The following is an 18,947-nucleotide window of genomic DNA, read 5'->3' as shown; positions in this document are numbered from 1 at the left end:
GGAAGGGCAACCCTTGCAGAGGATTCAGAGAGGACTGCCACCCTAGAAGGAGGACGAAGGAAGCTGGAAGCAGAGGGTAAGGGCTACTTTTACACCAGAGCCTGAAACTCTCTTAGGAAAGCTCTTGGGAAATCAGTAGGGAATGTTCTCATAAATCTCACCCTTTGCTGGATGGGATAAGACACAGACTTCACCAAGGTCAAATGGGACTTCTAATCTAACAGGGAGATACTAAGTAACCCGAAAGGATAACAATTCCATACAGTGAAGAGATACCCGTGGACAGCGGCCATTTGGCCAGACAGGAGAGGCAGAAAGCAATGGTCCAAAATGTTCCTCAGCTCTTCACCACTGAGACCTCCCAGCTCCGTGGAGGGAGAGGAGGGCCTGCAGCCATCCTTCTAACCTTTACCTTTGGCCTGGGAAACTCGGTACTTTTCCCTTTTAGTTCCTTCTTCTCCTTCCCACCTCCCTCTTTCCCTCCCTCCCTGCCTCCCTCCCTCCCTGCCTCCTTCCCTCTCCTCCCCCAACACCCCCCTACAGCACACATACAAATGAATGAATGAATAAGTGGAAATCAGTGTGCATACACTGTACAATAAACTACACAACATGTAACTTTTACTTTGAGATATAGATACAAGTAATGAAGTCCTGCATGACTGCACATGTGTCCAGCAAAAGATGAAAGCCTAAATTAATGGACTGGGAACGGGCGTGGATTATATTTACATCCATGTTTAAATGTTGAAAAGTAACCAAAGGTCTGCAGCGAAGCTAGCCAGAGGTTCTCTGAAGGACACACTGTGGAATGCGCTCCTCTTGGTGGTTGCTCTAGTGGACACAATTCAATATTAAGCAGATTTCTTTAATCCTGGCCTGTAACTGGGTCAGAGCCGCCTGATTTCAAGCATTCTTTAGGAGACACATGCTCCATTATAGCTGAAACAGTTGTAATCACCTTTCTTTGGAAGTTACTTTTTCTTTGTTGGTGCTCAGAAAACCCAGCTTACATGTTTTTGAAAAGCCACAAACACCTCTGTTGCAGGGGAAGGGACAAACAGTGTGGTCCCTTGGATGTGGTCCTTAAATGGTAAACATGCCAAAAATTCCACTGAGGATTTTTTTTTTCTTAATAGGCTGCTTAGGAAAAAAAAAAAGCTTAATTAGCTTGCTATAAGTTCTTGTACCAATTCAGAAAGTTTCTGATGGGTAATTTGAGGGCCTGGTCTTGAGACTTTTAGAGTTGAAAGAATGAATATACAATAAACTACACAACATGTAACTTTTACTTTGAGATATAGATACAAGTAATGAAGTCCTGCATGACTGCACATGTGTCCAGCAAAAGATGAAAGCCTAAATTAATGGACTGGGAACGGGCGTGGATTATATTTACATCCATAAGACATAGAGTGGATGGGGCTGGAGAGATGGCTCACCAGTTAAGAGGGCTTGCTGCTTTTCTGGAAGACCAGAGTTCAATTCCCAGCACTGGATTTGGGCAGCTCACAAGCTACCTCTTAACTCCAGCTCCAGGGGATCAGACACTCTCTTCTGACCTCTATTGCTGTGAGAGTGTGGTGGGAGTGACAGCGTGCTCACGCACGTGCAAGACAATTACTCGAGTGGCTAAGTGTCACCAAAGACCCTTGTCCACAGGTGACCAGTACCAACAGTTCCATGTAACTGTGAGGTGCTGTTCATTAATTTAGAATCTCTCTGTACACAACAGCAGCTTACTGGTTTCTCATTTGTTCTCCAAATTCTATGTTCCAAGACTTGTGTATATAAAAAAGCCCAGATCAAGTATGGTGGCACCTTTAATCCAACATGTGGGAGGAAGAGGCAGGTGGATGTCTGTGAGCTCAAGGTCAGCCTGGTCAACATAATTAGTTCCAGGCTAGGCAGAGCTACAGAGACCCCGTCTTGAGAGAGAGAGAGAGAGAGAGAGAGAGAGAGAGAGAGAGAGAGAGAGAGAGAGAAAGCCTAGGTTGATGACTCACTTGCAAAGATAAAGATATATGACTTTTTTAGAGAAGATACAAAAGAATTAATGAATTAATGAATATTCCTGCCTAGCTGTAACTGTTATCTCCTCTATAGAACTCCAATCTCTAATGTTTTATTAGTTCATGCAAAGGCATGTACCTATAGTCCCAGCACCTCTGAGATTGAGACAGGATGATCATTTGAGCCCAGTCTGGTCAATAAATGGAGAATATTTCAAATGAAATCCTAGAAACATACAAGCATGTCCCTTAATGACAAGGATGTGTTTTGAGAAATAGATTCATAATTTGGTCATTGTTCAAACATCATAGAGTATGCTTGCACAATACAAGATGGCTCTGATGTTACTAGGTGGCATAACCATATGGAACCGCCATCTTTGGCCATCGATCCAAGTAACATTACACAACACACACACACACACACACACACACACACACACACACACGACTGTGTACATGTGTCTATGCAGATTAAACCAATAAACGACTGCAAAATCTACTGTTTTCAACAAATGGCTTACTTCCATAAAATTTTTTGATGAAAACTTGAAGAAGGGTTAACAAAAGATAAATTCATCAATGTGAAATGGCTGAGTGAGTCTAGACTATCTTAATTTCAAAAGGCAGACATTGGTGAATAAGCTCAGAAAAATTGCACCACCTCCTGTCAAGCAAATGCAGGCGTGCCCTGAATCCCAAGAACCCAAACGCTTGCTTGCCCGTTTTCTTTGTTGTTGTTTATTGATGTTGTTTGTTTTTAAAGTTACGTTCAGTACTCGGTGTGAGGGGTGCGTGCCACAACTGCTCAGCTAAGAACATCCACCAGTGTCAAACTAAGGTGGAAGGACTGTGCCTTAAGTAGAACACTGCCATTTACCTACAGGCTACTTATTCAGGATTTACCTTCTTCTTTCTTCATCAGCGTGGCTCGGTGTTCTCTCTCTCCTACAGTCACAATAGGTCATTGTGCCTCAGCGTTTACTAAATAAATCAAATCCTAAATAAATCCGTCAACACTGCCTACAGGTGTGTCCATGGTCTCCTGAAATTATAGGTTTAAATGTTATAATTATACTCCAAATGTAATTTTGACCAAAGAGTAACTTTAACATCATTCCGAAGGAGTCTGGTAAACATTGGAGAAAACTTGAACAGAATTGGATGCATTATTTAACGAGTCTTATCAGATTACAGCTTAGTCCAAACAAGATGAGGCTAGTGGTAGACCACTAACCTAGAGTACATGAGGCCCTGGGTTCAATACCCAGCATTGCAAGTACTAAATAAATAAAACTCAGATAAAAACAATCTCCCTTTATGTAGTTTAAAACAGTATGGTGGAGATGTTCAGGATTTGGTGGTGCACACCTTTAATCCCAGGATTTGAGAGGTAGTGGTAGCCAGATCTCTGGGTCTAAGTCTAGCCTAGGCTACAGAGTGAATGCTAGGCCATAAACAACAAACAACAAACATCAAGCAAACAAACATTACAGGATCAGCAGAGAAAGAAGATATATTCAGCGTGTTATAGCTGAGACAATGCACACACCAGTTTATGGCATAAAGTGTGGTCACCACCTGGAGTCTTAAACAGTCCCAGGACTTTCTCAGGATTGAACTTTGCCTTGGGAAGCAAATCAGAATGAGCTGCCATATATTTATGCTCAAGTCAGGTTCAGTAGTGCACACCTCAAGTGCTCACATCTGGGAGGCCGAGGCAGGCTGGTGAGAGCAACTCTTTTTATTAAAGAACAATTAGACTCACATCTTGTGTCCCTTGACTGGTCAGTTTTAAAAGAGGGGACAATGGTCCAGTCTCTGATCGGTTTACTTAAACCTAGAGTTGTGTGTAAAAGCTTTTCTAACTTAAATTCAAGAGATTTGTCTAAGTGAATAAAATCTCGGCAATATGTAGCACAGGGGGCGGGAGGAGGACTTGGCATTTTCTGTTTGAAGTGAGTTAAATCCTATAGAAAGAACAGCAAAGAAATGCCAAACAGAGCCATCTAAGACATTCCATTTTTTAAAAAAGATTTATTTATTTGTTATATGTAAGTACACGGTAGCTGTCTTCAGACACCCCAGAAGAGGGCATCCAATCTCATTCCAGATGGTTGTGAGCCACCATGTGGTTGCTGGGAATTGAACTCAGGACCTCTCGGAAGAGCAAGCAGCCAGTGCTCTTAACCACTGAGCCATGTCCCCAGCCCCCTGACTACTGACTCTTGTCTTGCATAATGCTGAATACAAGTTGTGATCACAGGTACCCACATGTAATTCCTGGCATAGGAGTGAAACTTTCAACCTTTACCACCAAGGATCTGTTAAAAACTCTATATACATTTAGAGCAGTTCTATTCCAGAGTTTGTTGTTTTCCTTCTGCTTTGTTTTGAGACAGGGCTTTCCCATGTAGCCGTGACTATCCCAGGAACTCACTCTGTAGACCAGGCTAGCCTGCCTCTGCCTCTAGAGGACTGGGATAAAAAGGGTGTGTACCTCCATCCCAGAGAGAAGTTTGCTATTTTTTAAAATCACAAATGACTGTTGAATTTAATCAAACCAGTGTATGAGTGAGATGAGTGTGGTGTGTGTGTACGTACCCATGCCAGGGGTCAATTTTGGGTCAACTCTTTCCACTTAAAAATTTTTTTCTTAATGTATATTAATGGTTTGCCTTCATGTGTGTATGAGAACCAGGTGCCTTCGAAGGCCAGAGGAGGCCGCTGGATCTCCTGGTCCTGGAGTTTGTGAACTGACAGGTAGGTGGGTGCTTGGAATGACTTAGGTCCTCTGCAAGAACAGGAAGTGCTTTTTTTTTTTTTCATGAACAATTTACATCATTTGCTGACAACTTTAGTCAAACACACGTCAAATACAGCAGAGCTTAGAGACCATAGAATGGAGCCATTGCTTGCCAATGTATAGGTGGTCCATGACAAGGGACTTGAAACACATCTTAAGGCTGAGGCCCCAGCTCCAGGCCAACAGCCTTGACGGCAGACATGGATGTGTTCCTTCTGGCTTCTCAGGAGCCAAGAACGAGTCTTTGTTCTCTTTCTTGTGCTTTCTGTGCTTGAGTGAAGGTGCTGGAAGAAGAGGCGCCCATTGCCATGGTGAGGGCGGGGTGGGGATGAGATGGGGCCGTAGGGTGGGAGTTGGGGGCATGGAGCAGCAGGGAGCCCTCAGTGCTCTTAACCACTGGGCCATCTTTCCAATTCCTTCATGCTGTCTTAAGACATGTTTTCTCACAAAGCCTGGAGCTCCTGATTAGGTTGGGCTAGCTGGTCCATGAGCTCCAGGGATTCGCCCTCCCTGGCACTGTGATTAGAGATGGACGACTCTGTCTGCCTTTTTACGTGGGTGGTAGGTAGGTCCTCATGCTTGTGTGTCGAGCATTGTACGGAATGAGCAATCTTCCCAGGCCTCAAACTCTTTTTATAATTTGTCTGTATAAAGTAACGATATTTTTCTCCCTTAAAGATGTATGGGTGAGCCGGGTGGTGGTGGCACACTCCTTTAATCCCAGCACTTGGGAGGCAGAGGCAGAAGCAGGCTGATTTCTGAGTTCGAGGCCAGTCTGGTCTACAGAGTGAGTTCCAGGACAACCAGGGCTACACAGAGAAACCCTGTCTCGAAAAACCAAAAAACCAAAGATATGTGGGCAGTTACATGGAACAGTTTTTCCAAAACTCTATGGTAAACAGTGAGAATTCACATGAGTTCTTATCTCACTGGATAGTCACAAACTATACTGTCTCCCTTTCTACTTTTCCAGTTAGCAGTGGTGGTTTTGTCTTTTTTCAAAAAGATTTTATTATTTATTTATTTATTTATTTATTTAATGTGTATGAGTACACTGTAGCTGTACAGATGGCCGTGAGCCATCATGTGCGTGGCTGCTGGGAATTGAACTCAGAACCTCTGTGGCCTGGCTCGATCGACCCCAATCACTCTGGCCCCACTTGTTCCAGCCATGTTCGCTCGGGCGTAATTCACTGTAGCTGTCTTCAGACACACCAGAAGAGGGCGTCGGATCCCATTACAGATGGTTGTGAGCTACTATGTGGTTGCTGGGAATTGAACTCAGAACCTTTGGAAGAGCAGTCAGTGCTCTTACCAGCTGAGCCATCTCGCCAGCCCGGTTTTGTTTGTCTTTATGATGTTTGATATTGAGGTAAGGACTTAGTTTAGAAGATTTAGAACTATTCTCTTTTGGTCTCCTGGAAGAATTTGTCTACAATTTTATTTTATTTTTTTTTGAGACAACATTCTTTTTGTAACAGTGCTGGCTATCCTGGAACTTGCTCTGTAGACCAGGCGGGCCCCATATTTACAGAGTATCTTTAAAGCTTTTAAAATAGCAGACTCAAGTTTTACTAATAAATGAGAACTCCGCATATTTTCTAGTTTTAAAAGTACTTGTGTTGCATTGGAGCAAGTGTGCAGGTGCAGGCACACACGCAGAGTCCAGAGCAGGACACAGATGTGGTCCCCTGTTGCTTTCAACTGTAGTGTACTGAGACAGTTTCTCACACAACGGGAAATGTCACCCAGGGTTAGGCTTGCCGCCAACAAGCTCTCAGGATGATCCTGTCTCTGTCCCTGATGCTGGGGCTGGTTACAGGCAAGTGAAACAATGCCTGGTTTGTACAGGGGATCCAAACTCGGGTCTTCAAGCTCTTTCTTATCCAACGAGCCATCTCCCTAGTTCATTGCTATTGATTTTGTCTAGGCTTTTTTTTTTTTTTTTTTTTTTTTTTTTTTTTTTTTTTTTTTGGTCTTTAATTTTGTTCTTATTCAAATACTCAAACCTAAGTTGCTTATTCTCATATTCCCAATGTTTAATTCTCTGGGGTCTTTTTTTCCATTCCAGGTATTATTTTTTTTTTCCTTTTAAGATGTTAATTTTACTAGTTCATCAAGTTTCTCAGGTTTTCCAAAAATTAGCTGTATTGTTTTAAAGTCTGTGTTCTGTTACACCAATTTCTACTTTTACTTCCCTTTCTACTTTCTTCTGCTGCTATGCTGGGCATCTTGGGGTTCACGTAAGCACTCTTCTGGGGCGCTGTCTCCATCCTCAGACTCTTTCTAGTCTTTGCTTCTGGAGGTGCACTTTAACTGATTTTAACCTTTCACACTTCCTAATAATGTAGGTAGGGCTTTACATTTCTCTCCAACCATTCTGACTTAGCTGCAGCCTTAACTTTTGGCCTGGCTCATCTTAGTATTTGTTTTGTTTGTTTTTTCCTATACAGGGTTTCTCTGTGTAGCCCTGGCTGTCCTGGAACTCACTCTGTAGACCAGACTGGCCAGAAATCCACCTGCCTCTGCCTCCCAAGTGCTAGGATTAAAGGCGTGCGCCACCACTGCCCAGCGTTAGTATTTGTTTTAAAAATACTGTTTATTTCTTCTTTGAGTTAGAGATGTGTTGTGTTTAATTTCTGAGCAATTCAGGCAATGCTGAAGATTCTAGTTATCTTTTTTATTTTTTAAAGATTTTATTTATTTGAGTACACTGTAGCTATCTTCAGACACACCAGAAAAGGGCGTCAGATCCCATTATAAAAAGTTGTAAGCCACCATGTGGTTGCTGGGAATTGAACTCAGGACCTCTAGAAGAGCAGTCAGTGCTCTTAACTGCTGAGCCATCTCTCCAGCTCTCTAGTTATCTTTTGTTACTAATTTTCAGCACATTTCTACTGAGGCTGGAGAGCATACTTTGAATTATTGAAATCTTCTGACATGTCCTGAGGCTTCTTGCTTTTTCGAGACAGGGTTTCTCTGTGTAGCCCTGGCTGTCCTGGAACTCACTCTGTAGACCAGGCTGGCCTCGAACTCAGAAATCAGCCTGCCTCTGCCTCTGCCTCTGCCTCCCAAGTGCTGGGATTAAAGGTGTGTGCTACCACCGCCCGGCCTTCCTGAGGCTTTCTTTACGGCCTCTCTTATCATTTTCCTCAAGGTTTCAATATGAGCTTCAGTGGAATCGGAATCAGCCATTTGCCCAGTACCTCTCAGGGTTTTGCAGTGCTCACGGGTTATTAAGGTTTCCATCTTCAGAGCTATGCTACAGTGCTCAACCCTATGACTATGGATGGGTTCACTGTGTTTTCCTCTCGCTGTCTTCCTTGCCTCATACGTTGAGAAAGTGTTATTTAGATTTATGGGACTGTGATGATGTGCTTCATTTAAAGGTTGGCTTACATGATACTGGTACAGTGGAATGTGTCTTAGTAGTTGTACCCCACATCTCCCTGGCCTTTCATTTCCTGGGCACCTTTATCTAGAGGGCCTCTTATAAACAGGAAGTATGTAAGGTTTTTACCCCTCTCTAGTCCAATAAGCTTAGGTTATTGGAGTATTTACAAAACTTGGGTTCAATCAGTCATTTAGGTGCGGTTTTCTCTACCATCCCACTATTTCTGTTCTATTTTTTTCCCTTTGATCTTGCCTTCTTTTGGATTACCCAAGTAATCCCGCCTAAATTAAAGTCCTTACAAGTAATCCTGCCTAAATCGAAGTCCTCAACTTTCTATTACAACAGGAGAACTTAATTTCTCCTATTTCAACTTTTTTTTTTTTTAAGATTTATTTATTTTATGTATATGAGTACACTTGTAGTTCTCTTCAGACACACCAGAAGAGGGCATCAGATCTCATTACAGATGGTTGTGAGCCACCATGTGGTTGCTGGGAATTGAACTCAGGACCTCTGGAAGAGCCGTCAGTGCTCTTAACCACTGAGCCATCTCTCCAGCCCCTATTTCAACTTTTGAAATATTACAACACAAGCTTTGATTTTTCTTTTTTAAATATGAAAGAGGAGCTCACAGACTTCCAACATACAATGGTATATAATATCCATCACCATTCCAAGAGGGAGGAGAGGGACCATAGCGAGGAAACATGGGACCAACGCAAGAATGAAAACTAGATGGGCAAACTCCAAAGTCTGCATCCCCATGTCAAAGAACTTTACAGTTCTCCAACTCCTTTCAGCTTCTTTTATGGCAATACACTTCTCTCTCTTGGGCTGGTTCCACTCTGTCAGCAGCTTTCTTGGGCAGGTATTTCACGACTCTGGCATCTCCAACATCTTGGGTTCTCCAAGGGTTCACTTTGACAGCTTCACATGATGGCTTCTCTAGGTCGTGCAGAGACACCCTGCCACATGCCTGGCCTTAGGTGTGTTCCTTAGTTGCAGAGCGAGATTCCATAACCCCTTTCTTCTATCCTTGACTCTAAAGCCAGAACCATGTGGTTGATGTTGCCTAGTTCTGCTGTTTGATGGGCTGGAACATGGCCCCCTCGTAGTACATCTTCTTCCAGCTTTCTCTTTTTTATGCCTTCACTGCCTAAACTTGCCTGTCCTGGAACTATCTCTGTAGACCAGGTTGGCCTTGAATTTAGAAGATCTGCCAGCCTCTACCTTCCGAGTACAGATTAAAGGAGTGCCTCACACCTCAAACGGAACCGTTCTTCAATTCCTTTTCATAAGTTGGAAGCTGCTGTTAGAGTGAGGTCTTGCCCTGAGCTCACCACTCCTGTTATTCCTTTTAATATCAGGCTCTTCTTTAATCTGTTTATCTCCTTGAACTCGGGACTTAGTTCTGGCTAAAATACACCACCAGCCTTGAATTCTTCCACTGACAATATCCTCCTGGTTCAGGCTCGTGACTAGCTGGGAATACCGGCATCATTTATGACATTCCACTTCCTGGTGCCACTTTCTCCTCAATCTGTACATTTTTACTTACTCAGCTTGCTTCTTTTCATTATAAATCTTCACCAGAGTGAACTTTAATAACCACAGGACAATCAATTCTAGGTTGTTTTGAGATTTCCCTCTGACAATGGAATTAACCCAAAACTCTTCCCTTTAGCCTCAGGCAGACTTTCAGACAGGGACAAAAAGCAGCCACGTTCTTCACCAAACTATCCCAAGAACAGTCTCTAGACCATACACTAAAATTCTCCTCTGAAACCTCTTGACCCAGGCCCCCATGCTTCAAATGGCCCTCAGCACCATTGTCTTCCATGTTCCTAATAGGATGGCCCACTAAGCCCTACTTACAACATTCAACTGCTTTTCTGATCCCAAGTCCCAAAAGTCCACATTCCTACAAACGCAAGCATGGTCAGGCCCTATCACAATAATACCCTACTCTCTGGTACCAATTTCTGTCTTCGTTTGGGTTTCTATTGCTGTGAACTGACACCGTGACCATGGCAACTCTAAAACATCTATTTGGAGCTGGCTTACAGTTTTAGAGGTTTAATCCATGATTGTCATGGTGGAAAGCATAATAGTGTGCAAGCAGACAGTGTTAGAGAGGGAGCTGGGACTTCTTGATCAGCAGGTAGCACGAAGGGAGAGCTTCTGAGATGCCAGAGCACACCCCCCCACAGTGACGTACTTCCTCCAGTAGGATCACACCTCCTAATCTTGCCACTCCCTATGGGCCAAGCATTCAAAGGTCAGACTCTAATGGGGCCATTCCTATTCAAACCACCACAGTTGTCATGTGCTAGAATTCAACATCAAATTCCAATCAATGTTTACTGCATCTATGTTTTTCTATAGAAGTCTTCATTCTTTCCTGCTTTTCTGTATTTCTGCCTAGAATTATTTTCCGTAAAGAATTCAGTTTTAATCTTTTGCTTTCACTTCTTTTCCCCAAGTGGAGTTCTTGCTGGCTCCTGACTATTTCCACTGATGAGACGCGCTCCTGTTTTAGGCTCGTGACTCGCTGGGATTACAGGCAAGTGCAACTGCAACAGGCATCATTTATTGCCTTGGAGAAAGCTATTGCATTCCAGGCTTCCAAGACAAGCCCTCTTTTCTCTTAACCATCCCAGTTTTACATTCACAATGGGTCACTAATTCCTGTTGTGTTCCTAAAAAAAACTAATTTACATCGCTTATCCCAAAGAGAGCGGCTTACTTAGGGCTCTTTTTTTCTTTTGGTCACTTGGATTGCTAACCCTTTTCTTGTGAGCAAAAGCTAAACACACCCTTAGCATCTTGGTCTGTGCTTAAATCTCTTAAGGCCTATTAGCCTTGCTTCCCAAACTATTCTTTGGGGACAGAATGAAGGGGTTGGCTTATTAAGTCTGTCATCTGTCGTGTTTTCTGGTTGAGATAACCTGTCCAACTCACTGTGACTCAGAAAAACTTAGATATTTTAGATGAAAATTTGCATTTTTTCTATGCACACACTAAAAGTGAGCTCAGAGTTGGGATGTACCCTAATTTCAGTGTCCTAGCAACTAGAAAGAAAAGTTGTCTTCAAGGATGACTGGGAGCTGCCTTTGCTCTAAAAAGAAAGATCAAGTTTTAGAAATGAAACAATTTATACCAAAGACACCTGAATTTACTTTTTGCTAGCTATACAGACTTTAGTGAGCCATTTGTTGTGGATTTGCTTGTGTGAAAAGGCGGTTAAGCCTGTCTCAAAACTATTAAATAACTACAAAGTCTGTTTGCTTTTTTATGAGTGCAATAAGAAATAAGAGAACTTAGCAGCGCAACTATGGTAGCCAGCTCTGTGCCATGGGCTCTCCACCTGGAGTCATGACTCCCTTGGTAAACCTCTAGCTCAAAAAATATTTACAATTCATAAATTTGTAGTTACGAAGTAGCAATGAAAGAATTTTATGGCAGGGGGGAGTCACTACAACATGAGGAACTGTATTAAAGGGTTGCAGTGTTAGTAAAATTGAAAACCACTGAGTGCCTACAACTACTACTAAGACTTACCTGATCTCTACAGCTCAGAGCAGCATTCGCTTACCACCCAGGACTGCCTAGACAATAAAAGGCTTCGAGTCTAGTGATACTGTTATGGTTGGGACCTGAGTCTCCCAAAGGTTGTGTTGAAGGCTTGCTCCCCAATGCGGCCTTGTTCAGAGGTGACTGGATCATGGAGATTCTCATTCACTGACAGCTCTATAGCTCATCAGTCTATTAGGAAGTGGTGGGGAACAGAAGAGGAAGGGCCTGCTGTGAGAATATGTCTCAGCTCACACCTAGCACAGTGAAGCCTGCCAACCATAAACTGAAACCCCTGAAACCAAGAGCTCAAACTTTTACTTCCTTGTCTGTCTCGGGCATTTTGTCACAGTAACAAAAAGCTAACACCTAGCATTCTTTTTCACATAGGAAAACTTAAAATGCCATGACAAGTGCACAGGAACACATCCAGAAGCGGAGGCAAGTTTTTCTTGTGAGGTATTCCTACTGCTCAAGAGTTATTTATGTAAAATGCCAAAGATGAAACCCAAAAGAAAACTCTCAACCTGGAAACGTGACTAAGTCTTCACGGTTTTCTTTTTTTTTAAATGTTAATTTTAAACTGGCAAAGTCATCACACTGGTTGATTTTCAAACCACATAGGGCTTTCACTAAAAAGCTCTCTGCAATCAAGTCAATATTCAGTAATTGCTTATTTTTCAAAGACTGTGAACTTTCCTCTCTTCCACCTGTGTGCTGGGGACTGACATTGGTGAGGTCAAGGACTCAGGTCAGTTAGTGTGGTCTAGGAGGATGTAGTAGAGATCAGAAGTTTTGTCTTTGACACATGGTTTCTCCGTGTAGCCCTGGCTGTGTCCTCACTCTGTAGACCAGGCTGGCCGCTGCCTCCCACTGCCTTCACTACTATACCCAGCAAGCTCAGAGTTTTGATTGGCATGCTTGGGATCAGTGTGGTCAGGAGCAATACAGCCTCCATTGAGGATTGATTTAGCACAGGTGGGATGCCTAGGGAGGAGGGATTTTCAAGTATGGAAAGACTAGATTAAGGACCCAAAGACCTAAATTTCATCCAAAGGGGCATGAGATTTTTAATTTTTGGTCTGAGAATAGAAAAGGGCAGGTGACTTTATGTAACTCTTATGTAATGGTCAACATACCTTTTAAAAAACCTATAAATGAGGCGGCAAAGGCATTCAAAAGTCACCTTGAAAAGTCAATTCTGAGGAAATCCCTGCACGGAAATGAAGGACATTTTCATAATCTGTTCTGTAAAGAAAGAATCTGAGACTCTACTGATGGAGATGAACAAAACTACAGCAGACACCTTCCTTACAGCACAACACCGAAGCCACACACTCACCATTCGGCAACAAAAATACTGATGGAGGCAAGACTGATCAATGGACTCACTACTAGCCGTTGGCAAATCAGTGGAAACCAGGTATAGTTTCTAGAAATCTACTCCCAAAGTACTTAAAATTTTCATTTTTTACTGCAAATGACGAGTACCTGTTGAGTGCAAGCATGCATTGGCATGCCATTCGTTCATGTGCAAGCATTCATTTGCATATGGTAGAAGGTCAGAAGACAACTATGTGGAGTTGCTTCTTTCTCTACTTCCATTTTTACTTGGGTCCCAGGGATTGAGCTCAGATTACCAGACATACACAATAAGAGTGTTTACTGACTGAAGTATTTCTTAATTACTAGCTTTACAATGGAAAAGCGCCCTGGGTATTATCCTCATCAAGTGACCAAAGATAATAAATAGGACCAGGACAAGTGGATATCATTCATCTCCTGGTATAATCTAGACAGACATATACATAACCATTCCTGCGGTGTTTTTGACAGCACCTGTGTTCCTGACTCTGTGTGAGGGAGCATCATATGAACCCAGACTGATACAACATAAATTGGTCTATGGCCCTTAAGTCAAGGTCATAAGGTCAAATGCCAAAAAACCTGTTCCAGATTGAAGGAGATCAAAGAAACTAAATCCTTTGGTCTGGAATTGGGCTGTTGGCATGGACAGAAACATTAATGAGGGTAACCAATAAAATTTGAATTTGAACTATTGATTAGACATCACTATTATGACAATATTAACATCCTGAATTTAATGGGTGTACTATGGTTATATACAAGAAGTAGAGGTTTCCACCAGGCAGTGGTGGCGCCCGCCTTTAATCCCAGCACTTGGGAGGCAGAGGCAGGTGGATTTCTGAGTTCGAGGCCAGCCTGATCTACAGAGTGAGTTCCAGGACAGCCAGGGCTACGCAGAGAAACCAAAAAAAAAAAAAAAAAAAAAAAAAAAAAAAAAAAAAAAAAAAAAAAAAAAAAAAAAAAAAAAAAAAAAAAAAAAAAAAAAAAAAAAAAAAAAGTTTTCCAATTTAGATATATTACTGAGTCTGTATAAAAGACTCTACATGATCTAAAAATTTCTCTCTTGAACATTTTTTTTTCTTTCCCAAGACAGGGTTTCTCTGTGTAGCCCTGGCCGTCCTGGAACTCACTCTTATAGACCAGTGCACTCAAACTCAGAAATCTGCCTGCCTCTGCCTCCCAAGTGCAGGTGTGTCACCACTGCCCGGCTTCAATTTGAATTCTATTGAAGAAATGAAGCCCTGAAAACTTTTACTTCTGTTCGTTGCTGGTTTACAGGAATTTAACTGACTTCTGTACACCAACTGTGAACACAGAACTTTGCTAGACTATGTATCTTTTTTTTTTTCAAAGATTTATTTATTATTATATGTAAGTACACTGTTTCGTCTTACAGATGGTTGTGAGCCACCATGTAGTTGCTGGGATTTGAACTCAGGACCTTCGGAAGAACAGTAGGTGTTCTTACCCATTGGGCCATCTCGCCAGCTAGACTATGTATCTTAACTGAATCATATACACATCTAACCACATCAATGCACAAAAATTATTTCCTTTCTTTAGGAGAGAGAAAACCAAAATTACATGGAGAATAACTTACTTAGTAATATAGAGCAGCTGCCACCACTGCTCTATAATACTGTAATGTCCTCTGGGCGGTGGCGGCGCATGCCTTTAATCCCAGCACTTGGGAGGCAGAGGCAGGCAGATCTTTGAGTTGGAGGCCAGATGGAGTTCCAGGACAGCCAGGGCTACACAGAGAAACCCTGTCTTGATAAAAACCAAAATGCTGCAATGTAATGACAGCTTTGAACAGTGCTGCCAAAGTAAAAAAAAAAAAAAAAAAAAAAAAAAAAAAAAAAAAACCCCGAAAAGAAATAAAACTCAACTATGGCACATCTAAAGTTATTTAAAGTAACCACAAGTTTGGCTAAGCCTGTTTTGGGAGGTATGGTCAGCTTTTTACAACTGCTTGCCAGAAATTTCCATAAAGCTTTCTGGTGTTCTCCTAGCTTCTGCCCTTCTCCCTTGCTCACACCAGTTCCCAGTCAATGAGGAGTCCCTAACTCCCCGTGGGCAGCTGCCACTGTTATTGGGTAGCAGGCACAGTAGATACTGTGGGCACTCTAGAAACGGCAGCTCCTTCTGAGAAGCTTGCTTACAACTCGGGGAAAAGAGGGCACCCATAGGCTGGGAAAGAGCCAGGAAACCCTACAGTTAGAAAGATCTACAAGTGGAACTGTCATTTGGTAAGTGCGGACCAGAGGCAGCTTTATGCCACAATATATTCATCAGCCAGGCTGTCTCTGCATACTCAAGCTGGAGTTAAAACCACAAACCGTCTATGGGATGGTGAGGAGGTAGTAAAGACGGTGAATTATGCACACCAAATAACAATGTGAATGTACTTACTGTTCCTGAACCACACATGCAGAAATAGTTCACGCAGTGATCTTACTTCACAGTGAACATTTTTAGAGGGGCATTGGTTATTACTCATTCACCCATGGTACTTAGTACTATCACACAGTCGCTATGAACACCAACCATCAAAATCAGAGAGCCCTGTGTTTTATATTAATTCTGCCGGTGACGCCTGTGGAACGTGGGAGTATGTTACAGAAGTCTCTCCTCCATTAGTGGCAGGGGTATAACAGCAGGCCCACCCACCCACTACAGTTGCTATGAAAGTATATGTAGAAACTTTGTTACGTCTGTATCATATAGAAGGGGCTCAATAATGTTTGCTGATTTCATTTTAGGTTCTCACAGCAATAGAGTGTTTATAAGCTTCATCATGAAAAGGCTGGTTAATTTCTTCCTAGTTTTTTTTCTTCTTTTTTAAAAAAGGTTTATTTATTGCTATATATAAGTACACTGTAGCTGTCTTCAGGCACCCCAGAAGAGGAGATCTCATTACAGATGGTCGTGAGCTACCATGTGGTTGCTGGGATTTGAACTTAGGACTTTAGGAAGAGCAGTCAGTACTCAACCACTAAGCCATCTCTCCAGCCCCTTCTTCCTAGTTCTTAATGGCATAGAGACTCCAACACAACTTATCACAAAACATTCCATGTAATAGTTAAGGGATGCATGATCCTAAGAGCTAAGATAATGGTTAATTACACTGAAGATCACAACTTAAGAGACAACTTATTGTCAGAGAAGCCATAAGAACCTGAAATAATTTAAGAAGTGAATATATACATATATTTATCAAATATAACAAGGTCATACAAAAGCATAATATAATTCACACATACAAAAGGCTACTGTATTTGTTGTCCCTTTACATCCTATTTTAGACAATGATGCAGAGAGTAACAGGAATGCACAAGTTCTGAAAACTATGTTGTTAGTTTGCTTTTTAAACAAAACAGATCCGGTCTAAACACGAGGTTTACTGACGTGTACCCTTGGGATCAACTTAAATAAATCTTCACTCCATTTGAAAGAACTATACATTTTCAATGGTCGAAAGTCAGGTAGAAAAAGAATATAAAATGATCCATACGTCAAAACATTTCTTATAAAAGAAACAGTTCAAACAAACCCAGGTAGTAAAAAGAGGAAATGTACTGAATTTAAAAACTTCTGAAAATAGCATCTTTCCTGGACCACTGTATAAAATGTGTTCAGAACTGTTGGAAACAAGACTTTATACAGACGAGACTAAGGGATAAAACAAAACAACCCCCGCCCCCAGCCCCTATTAAATCAAATAAGAGGTAACTGAACTACACAGTTCAGGTTTAAGTGCATTTTGGGGGTACAATTTAACTGCCATATGTAAAAATGGCAATTAAAATTAATTAAATACAGATTGGTGTTTAAACCCTTTGGCCATTATGTAAATATTAAAAGGTGAGTTTCCAATTGAAAAATAAAAGCTGACTTACAATTACAAAAGCACAAATGGTCAAAGATGCCCTATGAAACTGTGAGGAACCACAGCACATGAACACCTACCTGCCAGGCACTTGTGTTCAGAAATCCTTTATAAATATGCACTTGGTCTCACTCTCCACACTAAAGCTGATTTTCCTGACTTGCACCTACTGCTAAAAACTGTATCATGTATCAGTGATGCATTTAAATGGATCATTTTTCAGGAAAAATCAACTCTACAAAACACAAACCCACCCATTTTTCTTTACAACTTCAAAGATCATTACAGTGAGGCATAAACGGAGCCTTGTCAGAACACTCTCCCATCCCACATGATCAACAAACAACACACTGACAAACAGCTTTGGCAATCCTATACAAAAGGGCCCTGTCCAAACATTCCTCTCACAAAATGACACCACAGAACAAAATAAAACAGAAAAATCTAAATTTTGACAATCCTACACAAACTGTGGGATTTCATCTTCAAGGTCTTCAAACTGCTGCATTCGTTTTAGTCGTGGTCTCTGGCAGGTTGGAGTCCCCTCAGGCAGGCCAGGCTCCTCAGAGCTCTCTTTAGGTTGACCAGTTGTCTGCGCAGGACAGGCCAATGCGGCCTCTGAGTCTGGGTCTGATTTTGTCACATGGATCTGGGGAGCGTGCCCTTGGGGCACGCTCCCCAGGACAGGAGGCACAGCTGCTGAGGGTGCTGCCCTTTTTTCCTCAGTGGCCCTGATGTTGAAGGTGGGATTAGGTGGTTTGTAAAATGTTGTCCAGTGCTGGGGCTGCAGTGTTCTGGGTGCTCTGACAGCAGCAGCGGGGCAGGAGTCAGAGGACCTGCGCTCTGACACGTCTCCCACAGACCTGGCTGGCTCTGCATGTGCTTTACTGGGCTGGGCAGCACGGCAGGAGTGGTCCCTGTTAGTCCCAGTGTTTACTGTCAACCCCTTCTCGGGGTAGGCACTGGGAACAACCACTGTAGTCGTGGCAGTAAAACTGTTCCGGTCATAGTGTTTGTCCCAGGATTTCTGTACATTGTGCTGGTCAAAGCCATTAACTTTGGAGCAACTAGTGTTTGAGTTGTCCTTTCTATGAAGCCCCTCAAAGGCAGTGTTCTTGCCAAACTTGTCTGAGTCTATGTTCCTGTTGCTTCTCTCAGTAGGAGAACTGGCAAGCAGCAGCAGCCGGTCTACAGGCAAGCTCACCGGCCTCATCTTGGTCCTTGGGGTATGTCTCTGCACACTGTTTGCTGCCCTATCAGATTTCAGAAGCAGCAGCTTGGGGCTTTTACAAACATCTTCCACCTTTTGGGATGCTGACTCAAGCTCTTGGTCAAAAAGCAAATGTCCTTTGTTGTCTGAAAAAGAAAGTTGTACATGATAAACACTAGAATCTGAGCAGGACAGACAGACACTGGGTACCAGAAGGATTCTATAAATGTCCCCAACACAGTACTGTCTATGCAGAAGACTTAGCTGTTCTTTAAAGATACAGTTGGAATTTAAAAGTTCATTTAATTTTTGCATAAATTTATGCAAGAAACCACAACCACAAAACATTTTACAAATGAGTTAAAAACAGAACAAAGTACAAAACTTGCTTGTCTAGTAAATTTTTTTAAATATGCTCCCCATGAACAAGTGTTTCCTAGGTCAAAAATGTCATCTGCCTCTCTCCCCTGTTCACATGCAGCAGATGTGCAGCTTGGTCTTCACGTGGATCAGGAACAATGGGCGCAGGGGCTAGCCCAAAAGCTGTTGCCTGTCTGTGGAATCTGCTCTCCTAACTTGGCTATCTTCTCGTCTGGCTTCAGTGACAGAAGTGCCTAGTCTTGCTTGATGTGCCAAAGTCGGGGAAACCCAGGGGGGCCTCCATTCTCTCAGAGAAGGGGAAAAGGATTGAGGGG

The 18,947-nt window shown here is 42.4% G+C and overlaps 1 protein-coding gene across 2 annotated transcripts in view; it reads right to left on the bottom strand.

Moving 5' to 3' along the window:
- Window positions 1-16,209: 16,209 nt before the first annotated feature.
- The window catches only part of Arhgap29 (Rho GTPase activating protein 29), a 62,921-nt gene continuing 60,183 nt past the window's right edge, over window positions 16,210-18,947 (bottom strand). For both annotated transcript variants that reach the window (XM_031375328.1, XM_031375327.1), the window contains exon 23: window positions 16,210-18,398. In XM_031375328.1, the coding sequence (XP_031231188.1) occupies window positions 17,503-18,398 (896 nt within the window). In that variant the 3' untranslated portion in view covers window positions 16,210-17,502. The remainder of the gene's footprint in view (window positions 18,399-18,947) is intronic.

The sequence above is a fragment of the Mastomys coucha genome, unplaced genomic scaffold (genome assembly GCF_008632895.1).
Source record: "Mastomys coucha isolate ucsf_1 unplaced genomic scaffold, UCSF_Mcou_1 pScaffold16, whole genome shotgun sequence".
In the NCBI taxonomy this organism is placed as follows: Eukaryota; Metazoa; Chordata; class Mammalia; order Rodentia; family Muridae; genus Mastomys; species Mastomys coucha.
Note: the sequence above shows the minus strand (reverse complement) of the source record. Positions and strands in the feature narration are given on the sequence as shown.